The following is a 17,846-nucleotide window of genomic DNA, read 5'->3' on the forward strand; positions in this document are numbered from 1 at the left end:
TGTAGAGTAGATAGTCAAGTGGGAGATTCAAGTGTGCATCAACTGATCACCCAAAATTACAAGCTGTATGTAGGAAGGTACACAATGCTAAACCATCTGCTTTCTGTTTTTCCCATTTTCAAGGCTCTGTGTGGTCTGTTTAGGTACTCTTCCCAACACTTTGTCACTGCCTTTATCCTTATGATCCAAACAACTGATGAAGATCATTAAGATGTGGTCTGTTTGCCCAGTCATTTCATCTGCGAGGGTGGTGTGGCAGAGATAAAATCTTTCAGAATGTGAGCCAACTTCGACTTAGTACCTGGCACATAGTAGGTGTGTGTCTATATCGCTTGGCTGAGCAAAGAATGAAGAAGCGTACTCTGAAAAATCTGAGGCTAAAGGACAGATTCCACATGGTGGTCTCCAATCAGCCCAGTGCCCGAACTTGCTGTACTCTACAGGGTGGGCTGAATAAAACCTCATTATGTGCTTTTCACGCCCCACTGCTCTGACCTCGTGCGTTCTGGAGAGGACCAGTGACCTTCCCTTCTCTTCCACTCAAAACAAAACACAACACATCCTACCTTCTATTTTGATCTGGTAGCACCTGTACATGGCGGGGGGTGGGGAATGTTAATACATTCTTTAAATGAATATATTTCACCAAAGGACATGATGTTGATATGGTAAAATTGGCCTTTGGTCTTCTGCCGGTCTGTACAGATGATGGCAGGAGGGTTTTGTATTGGAACAGCCTTGGAGTCAGGACTTCGCTAAGAAGATTAACCTAGTGTTTAATTTGATGTTTCAGTCTGTGAAGTCACCTACAGAGAAATCAAACATTTACATGTTTATTAACTAGTGCTTTTGGTTCTTGGCATGTGGCCCAAACCACTTTGGGCCGGATGAGCTCCGGGAGTATGCAGAAATCTCCCACGGCCCCTCTCCCCGCACTCCCTCATATGGATAGACAAACAGGAAAACATTTACCGGCTTCAATTATCCTTTTGTTTCAAAGCCTGAAACTTTTTTAGCCACTTCATGTTCCTGCCAGAGTCTGAAAATTAATAGGCTTTAGAGAGGCCGAGGGTTGAGTAGAGTCACTTCGAGAACAGCGTGCATCTGGATGCCTGATTTTTCAGGTGTTGCTCTGAGACTGAATTAAGAAGTCTTATTCTCAGGGAGTTTGGGCCCTCTTGATTTCTAATTTTTGTGATTGAGTTAGAGTTGCAAGAATATCATGATTTGGCTAATTTTTTTTAAAAAATAATTTTCTTCCCTTTGTAAAAGTAATACACACTAATTGTAGAAACTTGGAAACATATCAAAATGTATAATGCTGAAAATTACCCATAATTCTAGTACTCAGAGATAATCACTGCAAACCATTTTGTTGTATTTGCATGCATTTGTGTATGCATAATTAAGATCATTGTGTTTAAATTTCGACTTCTACTTTTCCTATTTCACATAAGAATATTTTCTCTTGCAATGAGAGCTATGTGCCATAGGAGTTTCTGTTAGTTTCTGGGGGCTGCTGTAACAGATTCCCACACATGGGGAGGCTTAAAACAACAGAAACAGATTCTTTCCCCATTCTGGAGGCCGTTAAGTTGGAATCAAGATAGAGGAAGGGCTATGATGCCTCTGGAGGCTCTGGGGAGAAGCCATTGCTTTTCCCACCCAGTTTCCAGGGGCTGCTGGCATTCCTTGGGATGTGGCCTCATCTTTCCCATGTCTGCCTTTGTTCTTATGAGTAATCACACGTGTGTGTGTGTGTGTGTGTGCGCGCGCGCGCGCGCGTGCATGTGTGTGTAATCTCTGCCTCTAGGGGTAGGCCTCTAGGGTCCACCCAGATAATCAAGGATATCTATTCACCTTAAGATGCTTATCTTTTTTATTTTTAAGTTTTGTTTTGTTTATGATTTATTTATTTATTTGAGAGAGCATGTGTACATGCAGGGTCTTAAGCTGGCTCTGCGCCAGGCCCAGAGCCCCATGTGGTTTTGGAACTCACCTCCCTGAGCTCACGACTGGAACCAAGACCAAGAGTCAGAAGTTTAGCCAACTGTACCACCTAAGCACTCTTAAGATGCTTAAGACATCCTAATCATATCTGTAGAGACCCCTTTTCTGTATGAAGTAACACGGACAGGTCCCAGGGTTGGGTCATAATGTCTTTGGGGCCAGTTTTTAGCCCCATAAGCCATAGGACTTAACAGTGGACTTTTGGAGCCAGACTGCATGGGCTCAAATCCCCGTGCTGTCTCCTACTAGCAGGATGACTTTGGGCAAGTGTCTTAATTCTTGCTCCCTCCATTTTCTGGTCTGTAACCTGGGAATACTAAGCTTAGTATAGTGCCTGGCCCTTGTAAGGATTAGCTGTTATTATTGAAATTATTATTTTCATGAGAAATTCTTTGTAAAATGTTATTTTAATGGCTGCATAAAACCATAATTGTGAATGTACCATAATTTATTACATTGCATCACTTCCTTTTGTGGGCTATTTATTCCAGTTTTTTATCTCATGTATAATATTGCCGCAGATACCTTTGAGCATTAAGTTTTGTCCCCACTTCTGATTCATTCTCTAATATAAGGTTCTGAAAATGGAATTATAATGTCAAAAGGTATGTGTGAGTTAAGCCATTTAATAAGAATTTGTCAAATTGCTTTCCAGAAAGATTGTACCTGTTATATAACTCCTACTAGTAGCTGGATGATGAGAGTGCCCATTTTACTGGGGCCATACCTGCATCGAGTGTTATCATTTTAAACATTCTCAGCTACTTTTAACATCATCCACCCTTTTTAGGTTGACATATTACATAGCAAAGCGACTCAATGTAGTGGTTCCTTTAGCAAAGAATAGTCTCACGAGGCAAGAAAACTTCAAATGAAGTGATATCCTTGCTTTGTCAAGAGGTCAAGTGCTTTCTCCATTTTGTTATGAAACCTGAGTGTTTTCAAGGTTACCAGGGAGGGGTGTTGGGGAGAGGACGTTTGAGTGCCAGGACAGTGCTACGTGTACAAGCATTTTAGTAAATCAGTTTTATTTCTGTTCTCAAGCTTATCTGTTGAAAACTCTGAACATTGAAATCTGTTTTAAACACTTGAACAGAAAACAGATCAATTTAACTACTTTTCTTTTTTCAGTTTAACTACTTTTCAACTAAAACTGCTTGAGCCACAGAAGGATGGAGTAAGGAGGGGACAGCTCCTCTACTGGCTGCCAAAGATGGTGGGAGACCAGCTTGGGAAGGGCAGAGGGAGAGTTTGCACCTGTTCCTTACCTGTTAACCTTTCCTTTCCTGGGGGTGCTAATTGCAATCTGATCCTGTCCAGTCCGGGCTCCACTGGTGCAGAGGAAAAGCAGGGGTCCTAGCTGCGTGAAAGACAGGGTGATGGTCTTTTTCCCCCCGGTCGTGCTCTGATATGGACGTACAGTGTGTACTGGTACAACTGGTCACACACAAATTGGGCAGTACCTGTATCAGTTATTGTGGGCTTAATGGTCACCCCAAAGATGTTTCCCAATAATGTTGCCCTGTTTAAAGAAAGGGTCTTTTAGGTGCGATTAAGATAAGGATTTTGAGAGGAGATCATCTTGGATTATCCAGGTGGGCCTTCAGTGCCATCCCAAGTGTCGTTAGAAGAGAGGGGAAGAGGGCGATGTCACATGCACAGAGATGGCAGAGAAGCAGAAGAGAGATGTGGCCACAAGCAAAGGAGTGCCGATAGCTGGAAAGGGCAAGGTGCACCTTCTCCAGAGCCCCTGCAGGGATCGTGGCCCTTACGTACACTATGATTTCAGCCTTCTGGACCCGAGAACTGTGAGGGAATAGATTGGTGTTGTTTTCTGCCATCTAGCTTGCGATAACTTGTTGTGGCAGCTGCAGGAGACTTACCTATGCTTCGTTCCACAAGACTGTTCCGCTGATCGCATGTTGGGCTGTGTGACAATCTTATATGCTATAACAGCTTCTCAGCTTCTCAGTTTCTGTACTTATCTTCTCATGAACCAGCAGTGAAGAGTTTGGTGGATGACTTTTGTGTACCAGTGGTCTAGTCTCCCACCTTTATTTTATGTATGAGGAGACTGAGGCCCAGAGAGGAGGTGGTAGGACTGAGCTTAGAGCACAGGTGGCTCTCCTGGTCAGAGTGCAGAGACAGGGGGGCCAGGTCTGGAGACCCAGGTCTGGAGAGAGCAGACTGGAGTACTGCCCTTTAGCCTGTCCTGCAGGTCAGCTGGTATCCTGGGGCTATTCTGTGACTTGCTGAGTGAAAGCCCCTGGAGCACGGGGCTGCTTAGAAGGCCCAGAAGCCAGGGGAATCTTGTAAAGCCTTTGCTTCTGATAGCCAGCAGCAGGCAAGTCATCCTGTCAAGGGTGAATGTCCTGGCTTGCTCTTGACTTCAGTCTCTGTGGTATGACCCAACGACAGAGCCTATGGGGAGCTAGAGCGGGAAGGCCCCTTAATTCAGGGCCTGCACAGTGCATGGTCAGCTCACATACACACACACACACCCTGTGTGTGTGTATGTGTGTGTGTCTTTCTCTGAATAAGGACCCACCGCTGCTTGCCTACATTTACACATCTTCATCCTCAAGTGGGGGGGGGAGGCAGCATCCATCTCCAAGCTAATCAGTTTGGGGAGGGAAGCCATGGGCCTGCCTGCTCAGCCTGGACTGCGGGGAGTGTCCCCAAAAAAGGGGTCTGTGGAGGGGTAGTTCCCCAAAACCTATTACACCTCTTTTTCTGATTTCTCAACAGGAATAACTCAAGTTACCTTTACTGGAAGTCAGTTTGCTGAAAGTACTGAAACTGCAGTTCTTAAAGTTGAAGAAAAGGTAAATGGAAGTAAATTTGTACCTACTAAAATTCCCTATCAGGGAAGCCAGTGTTTGGGGCAAGATTATTGTTCCCGGCATTCCTCAAACATGCCCAGTCCTATGTGTGCTCTTTCCTCTCCTCTTGGCCTGGCCAGGTTCCTCTTGATCCCTGAAGGTCTCTACTTCCCTGGAAATCAAGCCTTTTACATACGTATTTTTTAAAGATTTAATTTATTTAGACAGCACGAGGGTTTGGGGGGCAGAGACCGGGTGAGAGAGCACTTTAGGTAGGCTCCCCGCTGAGTGTGGAGCCAGACCCCTGGCTTGGCTCCATCTCAGGACCCCTGAGACTGCTGAGGCTTCTTGTCTCATGGACTCGAGAGATGAATCTCGTGGGCAAAACGGTGAAGTGAAGTGAAAGTTGATTAAGTGAAGATGAGAACAGAAAGGAAGGGAAAGGAGCTCTCTTGAGAGTGACAGGGGTCCGGAACGGGTGGCCACTGAGGGCTTTTATGGTGGGTCTTTTCTAGAAAATTGACTGGGGAACTTGGTAAATATTTTGTCTGTGACTTTTAAGACAAAAAAGGTGGATTTGTAAATATTAGGAAAACATCTCCTCTATATTTAGAACAAACAAGGTGGATTTGTTAATGTTCCCTTCTCTCTGGTTAGTATCTTGCCTATAACATTTCTCCACATCTGGGATTGCCGTGAGCCTGGTCACGTAGCCTCCCACCCGTCTCTCCCTACCTCGCCTCGCCCACCCCTCACTCAAGACCATGACCTGAGCCGAAATTAAGAGTCGGATGCTTCACTGACTGAGCCACCCAGACATCCTGGAAATCCAGCCTTTTTATTCCCTCCTGGCGGGTAGTGACTTTTCCTGCTTTGGAAGCCCTGTCATACTGTCTCCTTCTCACTGACGTGTGTCCTAATGAGCTTGACATGACTGTTCGTGCCCCCCACCCCTGGCCGCTCTTCTGCCAATGTTCCTTCTCTGTGAGCCTTCCCCCACCACGATCCTGGTATTTCCACACTGATCGTAGTAGCCTGTTTGCACCTTGTCTGTTAAAAGCTCCTTGAGAGCATATCTGAATGTGCCTGGACATGCTCCATAAACATACATGTATTGGATGAACAGGGGATCAGGCTTCCCCACTAGACAGTCAGCTGCTGGAGGACCCACTTTGTCCCTCTACCACTATCATTCTCAAATCGATTCTGTTTTTCGAGCATTCATCAGAAATTGCTGATCTTTAGATGTCCTTTGTTTTGGGGCTTTGGTGGAACAGAGCAAATAGGAAGGCTTTTCTATCTGACTTTTATTTTTGGGGGGCAATATGGGCCCATGTTAAGAGCAGTAGCCCAGCAACTGAAAGGGAAGTCAGAACAGCAGTGACTGGGAGCATGGCCTCCCGCTGTTCGGTGTTGAATGGAGGTTGCCAGAGTTGGGGTTTTGGTCATGCTGTGATTGGGGGCCCTCCTGTCTGCTGGTCGGCAGACCCCCTCCTCCGTCCATCTGCATGATCTTCTGAGCCGCTCCAGTCAACAGTGGCGTCTTCACCACCTCCCTGCTCCAAACCCTTTTGCTTTAAATGAATGAGTGCTCAGGTTCCTTTTTTCAAGCTGTGTACTGCACTGCTAAATGTCTCAAAGAAGTTTCTTACCGATCCCGGTTTTGTGGGTCCCCATCGACTGAGAGTCTTTGCCTTAACCCTTCCTACCTCCCAGTAACCAGTAGTTGTCTCTTACCTTTGCATTATAGGGTGCTTCTGCACCACCCCCACCCCCACCCCCCAGCTTGCGTTCACCTGCCAGTCCCAGCTGATGGGCATTCGGGCTCAGAGCAGTTAGATGTTTTCCATGAGGTCATGGGACCAATGTGAATGGAGTTCGGCTTTTCTCCCTGCCGCACTGTTTTGGTCCTTCCCCTTGGAAGCCACTGCTGCCATCACAAAACCTGGGGCCCTCTCTCCTACCTACCCACTGTGTTCCCTCTGGAGAGAGGACCCTTGACCTTAACCTTCTGTTAAGAGATGCAGTTTGGGGATGCCTGGGTGGCTCCACCGGTTAGGCATCTGTCTTTGGCTGGGATCGAGTCCCTTGTCAGGCTCCTTGCCCCGCAGGGAGCCTCCTCCTCCTTCTGCCCGCCACTCCCCCTGCTTGTGCTCTTGCGCTTTCTTATGCTCTCTCTCTCTGTCAAATGAATAAATAGAACCTTTTCTAAAAAAAAAAGAAGGGGGATACAGCCTGACAATTGTGTTACCCCCCACTCCAGCTTTCTTGACAAAGTAGTTCTCTTTCTTCTAGGACCCTCTGGTCAATCCTCTAAGTTTTCTTTTTGTTAGGGCTTATTTAAATGCAGGAAATTTAATTAGTTTACATTAATACTGTGCTGTCTTACTCCATGAGTAAACTGAAAGACACTAATGGGGGTTTAATCTAGCTGTTTCTAATGATGGTTTTTCTCTCTCTTCTCCTTTAAATAACTGCAAATGTTTCTATTAATCAGGGCCGCAGAGCACAGTGCTTTATTGCCATGTGGAATTGTGTAGTTAAATGTGATTTCTAAAAAATGGCTCACATTTTAATTAGAAAGCAGATTGTTAAATGGCATTTTGATTTGTCCTTTGATGGGGAATTGGAAGTAGACCCATCACGGTAGGAAACCAGGTTCTAGTCCAGAAGGAGGCATATTAACTTAAGAACAGGGTGTGATTTCAGTGAGTCATTGTTTTCCTAAAATAGGCTGTCTTCTCTGGTCTTCTGGTGAGGGAGAGAGACCTTCCCCTGCATCTGATGCCACCTGAGATTGGCATTTCCCCTGGAGACAGTCCTACTTGGAATCCCCCATCCAGGCTGGTGCTCCCAGTGGTCTGATCATCAGGGCACAGAACTAGGTACCCAGGCCCTTCTGCTGGGACTCCTTAAAAACATCAATATCAAGAAATAGACAAACCTATGATGATACTTGTAACTGGAGAAAATGTTGGGCTCCATATTTCCCACTGTGCCATGATGCAGATATCATTTTATTGCTAAAATGACTGCCTTCCTGGCCCCAAAGCTGGTATCCGCATCACTACTGAGGGTCGTCATTGAGGCAGCCTGTGCGTGGTCGGCTGAGTCTGTCCCCATAAGCTCCTTCTATGGTGCCTCCACCTTGAGGTGGCCCAGTGGCAGGACATTCAAGCACCCAGGAGGAAGGTGGGAAGGGTCACTGGTGAGAAGATGCAGGCATTTGTCATTCCACGTGACTTCTCTGTGCTTTATAGGACATTTTATACCTATTATGGTAGCCAGCAAACTTGAATGTCTCGCAGGTGCTTCACAGTCACAGGGTCCAATTTTGATCTCTTGGTCTCTTTCTACCACAGCCCCTTTGCACACCTCCCTTCCCTCCATCTCATTAGGATTTGCAGCTCTTAACTCACTTTTTCCAGCCAGAAACTGGGAAGTCATCTCTTAAACACTCACCTTTGTCTTCCTCCAGATCCCCCAGTCCTTGCAATGCTCCTAAAGTAGATCTTGAATTCGTCTCCTGCCCTCCCATATCCATCCCCCAAGTCCAGTGACACCAGTAGCTGCTGGGTTCCTGCAAAGGCTTTTGAACTGCTTGCCCTATTTCCACCACCCCCCTCCACCCATTCTGCTCATCACTTTGGACTCAGGGTGACCTTTAAAATACTTGTCATGTCATTTCACTCCTCGCCCACACCTGTCCGTGACCTCTTTCTGTGCTTGGATGAATCAGCATGGCCCACGGAGAGGACTGCATGGCCTGGGCTCCAGACCTGGATAGAGGTCTCACAGCACTCTTGACGTCATGTTCAAGTGGCTTGTGAAACACTTTAACCTTTCACTCTTGACTTCCTTGGCAGGCTGCAATGACTTTGATTTTCCAAGGACAGTAAAATCACTGTCAGCCTGATAAAGGTGTACTTAGAATGGATGTCCTGTTCTGGAAAATGGTATTGGGGGCAGGGTTGTTCTTCTAAACCCCAGAAATCAACTCATAGGACACAGAGGGGGACCACTATTTCGTGTGGAACTTTAATAAGCAATTAACCAATATGTAATCTGCTAAAATGTTAATACCCCTGCTGCTCTCCAAGTAGCCTCCCTTCCAGATATTTCAGTGTGTAAGAACATGCATAGCCTTTAGCTCCAGAAATCATGACTGAAGCTTGGTTCCAGGTCAGTACAAGACAAGATTGACATTCTACTACAGGGAAAAAAAGAAACACACTAAATATTAGCGTACAACTTTCCTTTTTAAACCTTTTTCTCCTACCCTGAAGCCCACTTGTGCTCCTCACCTTAACCTTGAGTTTTTCCTCTTGTGTGTCTGTGGCACCACACACACAAACACTTGAGCAGGGAAATCTGGCTCAGCTGAGTGACCTTCTCCGTTCTCCTTGAGCCTTCGGTTCAAGGTTCAAACGGTCTCAAAGGAGGAGTTTGCCAAGCAGGGGAGGAGTGACTAGGAGAAAAGAGGTGGAAAAGGGCATTTCAGATAGCTGCATGGACGGAGGCCTGGGAGGTCAGCAAGGGCGTGGCATACCCTGAGAGCTATGTGGGGTGGTTGTGGCTGCTGCAAGTGAAGACTTTGGCTGGGGACTGACCAGTGGGCTTGGGGCCCGATCATGTCGTCAAGTGTCCCCATGCGATTCTATGCAGGGGGGTTCCTGGGTCAGATTTGTTTTTTGCAGCAGGGGTTCTGCAGGCTTGGCCTCTTTTCAAGACTTTTTAATGGCATTGACCCAATTCAGACACACAGGGCCTCTTATTAGGTTTCGTGGGCATGGGACTCAAAACGCCAGACTTCCAAGTTTAAGGTACATCCATAGGCTGTCTACCAAGAATCCCAGAGACATTTTAGAAGTCACTGAACTGCAGTTGGCATTAAATTACTACCCTGCTGAAGTTTATGAATGACTCTATTCCTGTTCTGTTGGGGTTTGTCTGCCTTGCCATGCTTGGAAGTGGTGCGTTTGAGGCTCCTGTGAAGTGCAGACCCACAGGCTGTTGGACTTCCTGTAGATGTTGGAGACGGTGCTGTAACTGCGCCGTAGCAAGGCCATCTTGAATTCATGGCAATTTGTAATTTCTCAGAATCTAGATGTTGAATTATCGATTACTCTTAGCTTAGCTTTCTCACTGTTAGTCTAGCACGATTTGGTTGACGGTTAACCATAACATATCAAACAATGTATATTTATACCAGGAATGTGTTTTGGCTCACGCGTTTCCCACAGTAAGAGTTTAAAACCTACTGAGGTTTAAATGAGTCTGTCAGGGGCGGCTGGGGGGCTCTGTGGGTTAAGCGTCTGCCTTTGGCTCAGGTCATAATCTTGGTATCCTAGAGTCGAGTTCTGTGTGGGGCTCCCTGCTCAGTGGGGAGCCTGCTTCTCCCTCTGCCCCTGTACCCCGCCACACGCGCTCTCTCTCTCTCTCTCTCTCAGATAAATAAATAAATGACATCTTTAAAAATAAATAAATGAATGAGTCTTCCATATGTCTTTGCCAAAGAGGACGCATACCTCTCCTGCATATGGGGATGGGCAAGTCGTAGTGTTCTTTGCCCACAGCCACCGGCAGTGATCTTAGAAGGATTTAGAAGCATTTGCACTCTTTAGGGCTCAAGCAAGCAAGAAGTTCAGACAGGGAAACTCAAGTTAGGAGGCTGTTGTGGAACTCCTCACGAGCAAAGGTGAGGGCCTGACCTGGTGGTAGTGGGGATGGAGGAGTGGGGAGACGTTTGAGAGATGTCTAGCATGAAATACTGGTCATACTCGGGGGAGAATGTGATACAGGAATAGGAGAGAAGGTGTGCGTTCTGGAAAACCTCAAACCTCTGACTTCATACCATGAGTTAAGAGGAGCAGGCTTCTATCATTCAGCAAATACTTAGTAAACCTCTGGTGGGAGAGGGGAGGTAGACAGAGAATTACTAACTCTTTGAAGAGGCAGAGCAAAAGAAGGGCCACCTTATATATTTATTTATTGAAGATTTATTTATTTCAGAGAGAGAGAGAGCGAGTGCACAGGCACATAGGGGAGGGGCAGAGGGAGAGAGAGTCTCAGGCAGACTCCATACTGAGCGCAGAGCCCCATGCAGGGCTCGATCTCACGCCCCTGAGATCAGACTTGAGCTGAAACCAAGAGCTGGGTGCTTGGCCAACTGCCACCCAGGTGCCCCAGGAAGGGCCATTTTAAAGGCATAAGAGTAGGCAAAAGGCAACTGATTTTGACTAGGGGATCAAGGATGTTTTCTCAGCAGCAAGAACATTACATGAAGCAGGCCAAGGTGAAGAGCCCTGAGACTGGGCACGTGGTTGGCCTGTTTTGCCTCTACGTTCAGAGGGACAGGAGTGTGACTGCTCTATGTAATGTTGGGGACAGGCTTGGGCTTAGCACCCAGGGCCTAGAAGGCCAGGCCAAATCTACATTGTGCTTTGTTGACCCCGGGGGCCGCTGCAGGCTTTGTAGCTAGAGGACTAAGATGGGAGCTGGGATTACGTGAAATCGTCCTGTCCGAAGACTGAGGAATCAGGGGCTGGAGGCAGGCACTTTGCCGGCCGGGGGAACCTCGTGGGGTCTGCAGACAGGCCGCTGGCAAATCAGTCAGCCTCATCCTCAGCACTCGAAAGCCTCTGGTCCTGTGACCTTTGCCCGGACCATCCCCATTGACTGTTCAGTTTTGCAAAACAGCTTAAGGTACAGCAAGAAAAGGTGGCATTTAAACTAAAGACCAAATATTGATTGCTTTGTTAGTGACAAACTGCACTTCAGCAGCCCGAGGTCACGGTCTGATGGGGTCATTCTCCTTCTCCTATCCTCGAAATTGACCCTCCTGCAGACTCCCGGGAAGGCGGACATGCCACCGTGTCAGTATTTGAGCAGCTTAGCGTGCGGACTCCCTTCTGCAGAGTATTTGAATTTGGGCAGCAGCAATCAGGGCCTGCAGCAGAGCACAAATAATAGGCTTTGAGACATTCGCCGGGGGGTTGTAGAGTCCTTTCTGGATTGATCTTCTCGCCCCTCGTCTCTGGCTCATGCTCCGCGACCTCTGCTGCCTGCTCCTGCGCCCGCACACCTTTCAGGTAGGCTCCTGCCTCCAGCCCTCTGCCCTCCCATTCCCTGCCCGGCCCCTTCCTCCCCTCCTTGTACTCAAGGCCGGCTGCACTTTTTCTCTTCAGGCTTCTGCTGTCTGCTCAGACGCGGTCCCTTTTAACACTCCTGCGTTACTGCACGTCCCCGACGCTCTGTCACACACATCTCTCCTCCATCGCCTCCTGTCAGGGCGTGCGCTTTGTCTTGCTCATTGCTCAGTCCCCACTGCCAAGTGCACGCCTGGCACGTGGACGTGGCCTTGTATCTGGGGTATTGGTGGCCCATCACTCAGCACATATAATTGGTGCCGGGCATATGGTAGGCGCTCAGGAAGTGTGTGAGTGAATGAATCGGTGGGTGAGCCACTCTGCGTGTGATTAGCTAGTCCCCCGCGCCTCGCTGCTCACCAGGGATGCGTTGAATAAATGAATGGATCCGAGGCTGAATCCCTTGTTGGTGTGAGCCCTCAGTCTTCTCCCCAGGGGAAGGCCCCGATGTGGCATGCCGTCCCCGGGCGCATGCGAGGGCGGTTGCCGTTTGCACTTGAAAATCCAGTCGATACCTCACTCTCTCTCAGTTTGTCTGCCATCAGCCAGGCTCTGTAATTAACTTGCTGTAATTTAGCTTCGAGATGAATTTTTCATTTTAAAGAGGCCACAAACAACAGGCACTTCTGATGTCTCGGTTGTTAATGAAGCTCCCGTCTACCAGATCATGAGGAGCGTAGCGCGCTGAGGGCTGTTGTTTAGCTCACTCCTGCCCATAGGAGTGAGGGTACAAGCTGACGAGTCCCAGCAGGTTGTGGGCCTGTGTTCCTGGGGTGCTGCAGAGTATGCCAGTGTGCGGGCACAGCCCCGGGGTAGGGGGCATGTGGGCCATCTTCCTTGGGGTCATGCTTTACACAAAGATGTGGGGGAAATAACATTTAAAGATCATTGAGAGGTGCCGCAGTGGCTCACTCGGTCAAGTGTCTGACTCTTGGTTTTTGCTTAGTTCCTGATCTCCTGGGTCACGAGATGGAGCCCTGTGTTGGGCTCTGTGCTCAGTGGGAGACTGCTTGGGTATTCTCTCCCTTTGCCCCTTCTCCCGCTCTCTCTCTCTTCCTCTCTTGTCTCTTCCTCTCTAAAATAAATAAATAAATCCTTAAAGAAAAAAACAGATCCCAAAACAAATATGGATACCTGCTGGAGGAGAATTCAACATGGCATGGCTTAGTGGGTAAGAGCAGGGCTCTGGAACCTGTCAGGGTTTGAATCTGTCCCACCACTTAATTGCTTTGTGGTCCTGGGCAAGGGACATAATGGCCCCAGACCTCAGTTCCCGTCTCTCAGGTTGGGAGGCTGTGAGGCAGTAGAACCTCCCTCGTGGGGACACAGTCAGCATTCAGTGACAGCCACTGCAGGCTCCGGCCCAGCTCTGGCCTCCACGGACCAATGTTCACTTGCGTCTGTTGTATTTGAGACGCACAAGTCAGTGGAGTGCTGCCTTAAAAAACCAAAACCAAAACCAAAACCAAAAGAAACGGTGCATACAATTGGCTGGTCACATGTTTTATGTATTTTCCCCCAACCTTGCTTGAGTCTTGCACTGTCACAGAGTTGAACTGTCATTAACAAAGGGCAAAATTAGCGACGCTTACTGCTAATACCTGCTGGCTTCCAGCACCTTAAGTGAGCAGCAGATGAAGTTGGGGAGCCTACAGGTTTGGACATGGAACTGCCATTTAAGGAGTGATATTCTCCGAGGAGCCGCAGCCTTACTAAGTGCTTGCAGACGTGACCTGTGGCTTGCCTTTCATTCCGCAACAGCCTGGGACTCATCAAGGTTGGAGAAGTCTTGTAGCAGCAGAACCCAGGTCCACCTCTTCCATCTGATTTCTGAATCGTGTCCCATTCTTCTCTTGGATTCCCCTAGAGATTGAGAGCTCCCTCCTCCCAAAGTAGGAGTCTTCTGCCATCCATTCAGGCTCTGCCTTCCAGAGCACAACTGAACCAGGATTTTTCAGTGCACAGCTTAGGTTCTCTGACCTCTGGACCCCGTGTTGGCACAACTCCACCGGGAAACGTGATTTACCTGTTTAGTGGCCCTTACTGTTGGGGAGGTCTTCTCAAACCAGTGTTTATCAGCTGCTGCTCACAGCCAGTGAACTGACCGGGAGATTAATGGATCTCAGTGGACATCTTTTCTAATGACATGAAACAAGATGGCTGCTTGTCATAAGCCTCCGTGTTCCCTTGTAGAACTTCGGTCTCAGGCTGTGTGGTGTGCACTGCTGTTAACGAGGTTGCTTTCTCTGCACCTCAAAAGCCACTGTCCTCAACCCTCTTGCAGGAATTTCAAATTACTTCTTTTCTCTTGAGGAGGAGTAGTAGTAGTAGTAGTAGTAGTAGTAGTAGTAGTAGTTTTGTCCTCTCTGTGGTTGGCTTTGCTTCAGGTCAGCTGGTTTTAAACCAAGTTGCTGTGCTGGAGCACAGTTGCTGGTCACTGTGCATGTCTCTCTGACTCCCCGGTAAAGAAGGACAGTGGGCTGTCCCCGTTGAGATGACAGGAACCATCAAAGGCCCTGCCTCCTGTCTGGCTGCCTCTTTGGGCTGTGTGAGAAGGGCATGGTCTCGGGGCTGGAAGAGCCTCTTCTGTCACTGGTTCTTGGGAAGATCCTGTGGGACTGGCCTGCCTGCCCACATGGGGGCATCTTTTCTTCCCTGGAGGCCAGCAGGAGAGGTCTCATCTTGTCGCATGTTGTCCTGAGAAACATGACCATCACTTGAACAGAAAAGAGGGACACGGTTGCAAAGACGTGGATTAGAGCATCCTCAGGGCCCCCAGGACCTCAGCTGTGTGTGTGTTGGGGGTGGAGGGGAGGCGGGTGTGGCAGGGAGGACGCACCTAAGCCCCCTGAGCAGCAATGGGGTTTGGGGTGCCGGGGCTGATGCCAAGCGCTTTGCTTTTGTGATTTCATGTGGCCCCCACGTCCTTCTCTCACTTGGTCACACGGGCCTGACAAGACCCTCGCCCTGCTTCAGCCTCATGTCCTCCATCCTATCCCCTGTTCTCAGTTGGTGCCCTCTGACTCTTCACACTTTTATTTTATTTTATTAATTTTATTTATTTATTTGAGAGAGAGAGGACTCATGAGAGGGGAGAAGTCAGAGGGAGAAACAGACCCCATGCTGAGCAGGGAGCCCGATGTGGGACTTGACCCTGGGACTCCAGGATTATGACCTAAGCTGAAGGCAGTTGCTCAACCAACTGAGTCACCCAGGCACCCCAGACTCTTCTCGCTTTAAGGTCTGTGACCTGTGGCTGCAGGTATGCTATGTGCTGCTGTAGTCTCACAATAGTCCTCCGTGCCCTTTGTTCCCCTTGGGGACAACTGTGTCATAGCTTCTCACTCTTCAAATGTCTAACATCTCCTCCACCTTCCTGCCTCCTAAGGTGATGACCTTTTTCCCATTTCACGCACAATCAGTGGCAGACGTGTGAGAACTTAGGCTTGCTTCTGGGACCATGCTGGTGGCCCCAGACCCGCTCTGTCTGCCCCAGGGCTACTTCCCTCAGTTCTTTTTCTTTCCTTGTCCTGGTGCGCTTCCCCCATGATACGAACATTCTGTAACTGCCTTAACTACCTAACATACAGAGCAAAACTCTTGTCCTCATAGCCCCGAATTCTGACCCTCTTTTAATAATAGACAGTGGTATTGCTGGTGCTTCTAACCTTCCGTAGTTTGTAAGGACGTACCAGGCGTTATTCTCATGAGTTCATGAGGTGGGATTTTTATCCCCATTTCTCAGATGAGAAATTAGAGGCCCGGGAAGATGGAGCACCTTGCCCAAGGTCCCATGCTTGGCCCCCGCGCCCTGTCCTGAGAGGAGCAGCCTACTAGAGGTCTCCATCCTCTCTGCCCCTTCCCCTCTGGAACCTACTCCTATCACTGCCCCCTCCTCACCTCTCCCCCCAAAACCTACTCATAATCAAATTTTGGAGCACTTTCTGCACTTGCTTCCCAGGATACCTTACTCTTCCTGGTCTTCCTTCTTTCACACGTTTTCAGTCTGACCTGCCGATTCCTCTGCTGTCCTCCCAGATCCCAGCATTGCATTACCCCAGGGCTGTGGCCCTCGCTCGTGTCCCTGTCTGTGCTCAGTTGCCAGCCTCATGGCTTTCAGTGCCGACAGCCCGGATCGCACCCCTGCCAGCCTCCTCCATCCCACTACCTGCTCGCTGACTCCACTAGGATCTCCAGTGTGATGCGTCCCAGCTTCCCACACCCCCACTCAGCCCTCCTGGCCTCGTCCCCACATGTCTCAGCGGCCCCTCCATTCTTCCACATCCTTGGGCTTTAGGCTGTTTCTTTTTTCACACTCCAGTTCCAGTGTGCTGCTAAATCACGTGGACTCTACCTTCCGAGCGCACTCAGGGTCTGACCATTTTTCACCACAGCTGCCCCCTCCCTGGACCTTGCCACCACATCTCACCTGAATGACGCCCAAGCACCTTCACCAGTCTCCTTGCCTCAGCCCTGTACCCTGCAGCCAGTTGTCCAGAGGTGCTCTTTTTAATTCTTGGCCAAGCCCCCATCTCACCCTCTCCCTCTTCCCTCTCGGGCCTCACCTCTGCACACTCTCTTCTGCCCTCTCCAGCCCCGCCGACCACTGTGCTGCCTCTCAGACATGCTGGCAGTAGGGTGGGAGCTACCCTCAGGCCTTTGCACATGCTCTGCCTTGTCTGGAGTGTCTTCCTGAGAATCTGCATGGATCACATCCACACTTCCTAGAGTCTCTGGTCCAAAGTCACTTTCTCAGGAAGGCTTCCTTGATGTGTTACTCTAAGTGTGCTGCCTCCGTACCACCCCTCCCCTTTCTGTTCTCTGCAACACAGAGCATCATCTGACCCAGATTCTGTTCATCTGTTGGTTGCCCATCTCCCGGTGTCCTCATCAACTACCCAGAGGCAGAATTCTGCCTGTCTTGTTCCTAGCTGTATCCCCATTCTATCCCCTGACATACACTAGGTGCTCAAAACATATTTGAATGACAGGTACTTTTATCCCTGGTTTATAGTTAGAATAATTGGAAGTCTGAGAGTTACTTCCCCAGGGCCACAGACCCTAGAAGTGCCAGGACAAGGGAGGAAATGCTGACATGAGCTTCACTGCTCCATGTGCTCCTTCTCCTTGTTAAATAAGGACCGTAACATGTCAAGTGCACAGTTACCGTGGGGATGAAACAGGTCATGCACAGGAAGGCACTTGTAAACCCCAGTGTGCTGGAGGGACAGGGCTTAGCTAGTTTAGCAAGAACTGTAGCTTTTCACATCTGTGTTATTTAGCAAGCTGCCTGAAGGCTCTTTTGCCTTCTTGGGTTTTTGTTCAGGAATAGGTGATATTGTCTCCACCAAATTACCTGCCTCCTCCCTTCTGTGTCTGGTGAGAGAACTACGTGCGTGTGTGTGTGTGTGTCCATTGGCTTCTGTCTGTCAGTAGCTCTGATCTCCCCCTCCGCCCGCCATCAGGTGGAAAGCTCCCCCTCTGACCTCTGTGGCCCATCAGCAGCTGGGGGAACGGGCGGGAGGGGACAGCTGGAGCCTGTGGGCCCGTGGCTGTCACTGTGTGTTCATGTCTGTGTTCCCGGGGAAGACGCTCACGTTATCAGCAGGTGCTTAGCGGGTGTCAGGAGGCCCATCTTGCACAATTCTCTTGGCAGCCTGCCCACCCTCTACCCCCATTCTGCGGCAGACATGAGTGAAGTAATCACAGGCCCGTTACGGCTAAATACCAGGGACATAAAATGAAGCAGGCACACTTGAACCACAGAGCTGAGGCTCTCAGGCACACAATTTGTGATTCCCTGAACCCAGGGCAGCTTTCCTGGTCTCAGAGCATGGGGCACGAAGTGGTTCAGCCCTCCGAGTGC

The 17,846-nt window shown here is 49.0% G+C and overlaps 1 protein-coding gene across 9 annotated transcripts in view; it reads left to right on the forward strand.

Annotated features, from left to right (window-relative positions):
• The window catches only part of SMCO4 (single-pass membrane protein with coiled-coil domains 4), a 70,835-nt gene that overhangs the window by 34,872 nt on the left and 18,117 nt on the right, over positions 1-17,846 (forward strand). For 8 of the 9 annotated variants that reach the window (XM_032357124.1, XM_032357118.1, XM_032357119.1 and 5 more), the window contains exon 2: positions 4,759-4,835. In XM_032357124.1, coding sequence (XP_032213015.1) covers positions 4,759-4,835 — 77 coding nt within the window. Of the gene's footprint in view, positions 1-3,627; positions 3,736-4,758; positions 4,836-17,846 lie in introns of those variants that run through there. The other variant, XM_032357120.1, reaches the window with a different exon arrangement.

The sequence above is a fragment of the Mustela erminea genome, chromosome 9 (assembly GCF_009829155.1).
Source record: "Mustela erminea isolate mMusErm1 chromosome 9, mMusErm1.Pri, whole genome shotgun sequence".
Classification (NCBI taxonomy): domain Eukaryota; kingdom Metazoa; phylum Chordata; class Mammalia; order Carnivora; family Mustelidae; genus Mustela; species Mustela erminea.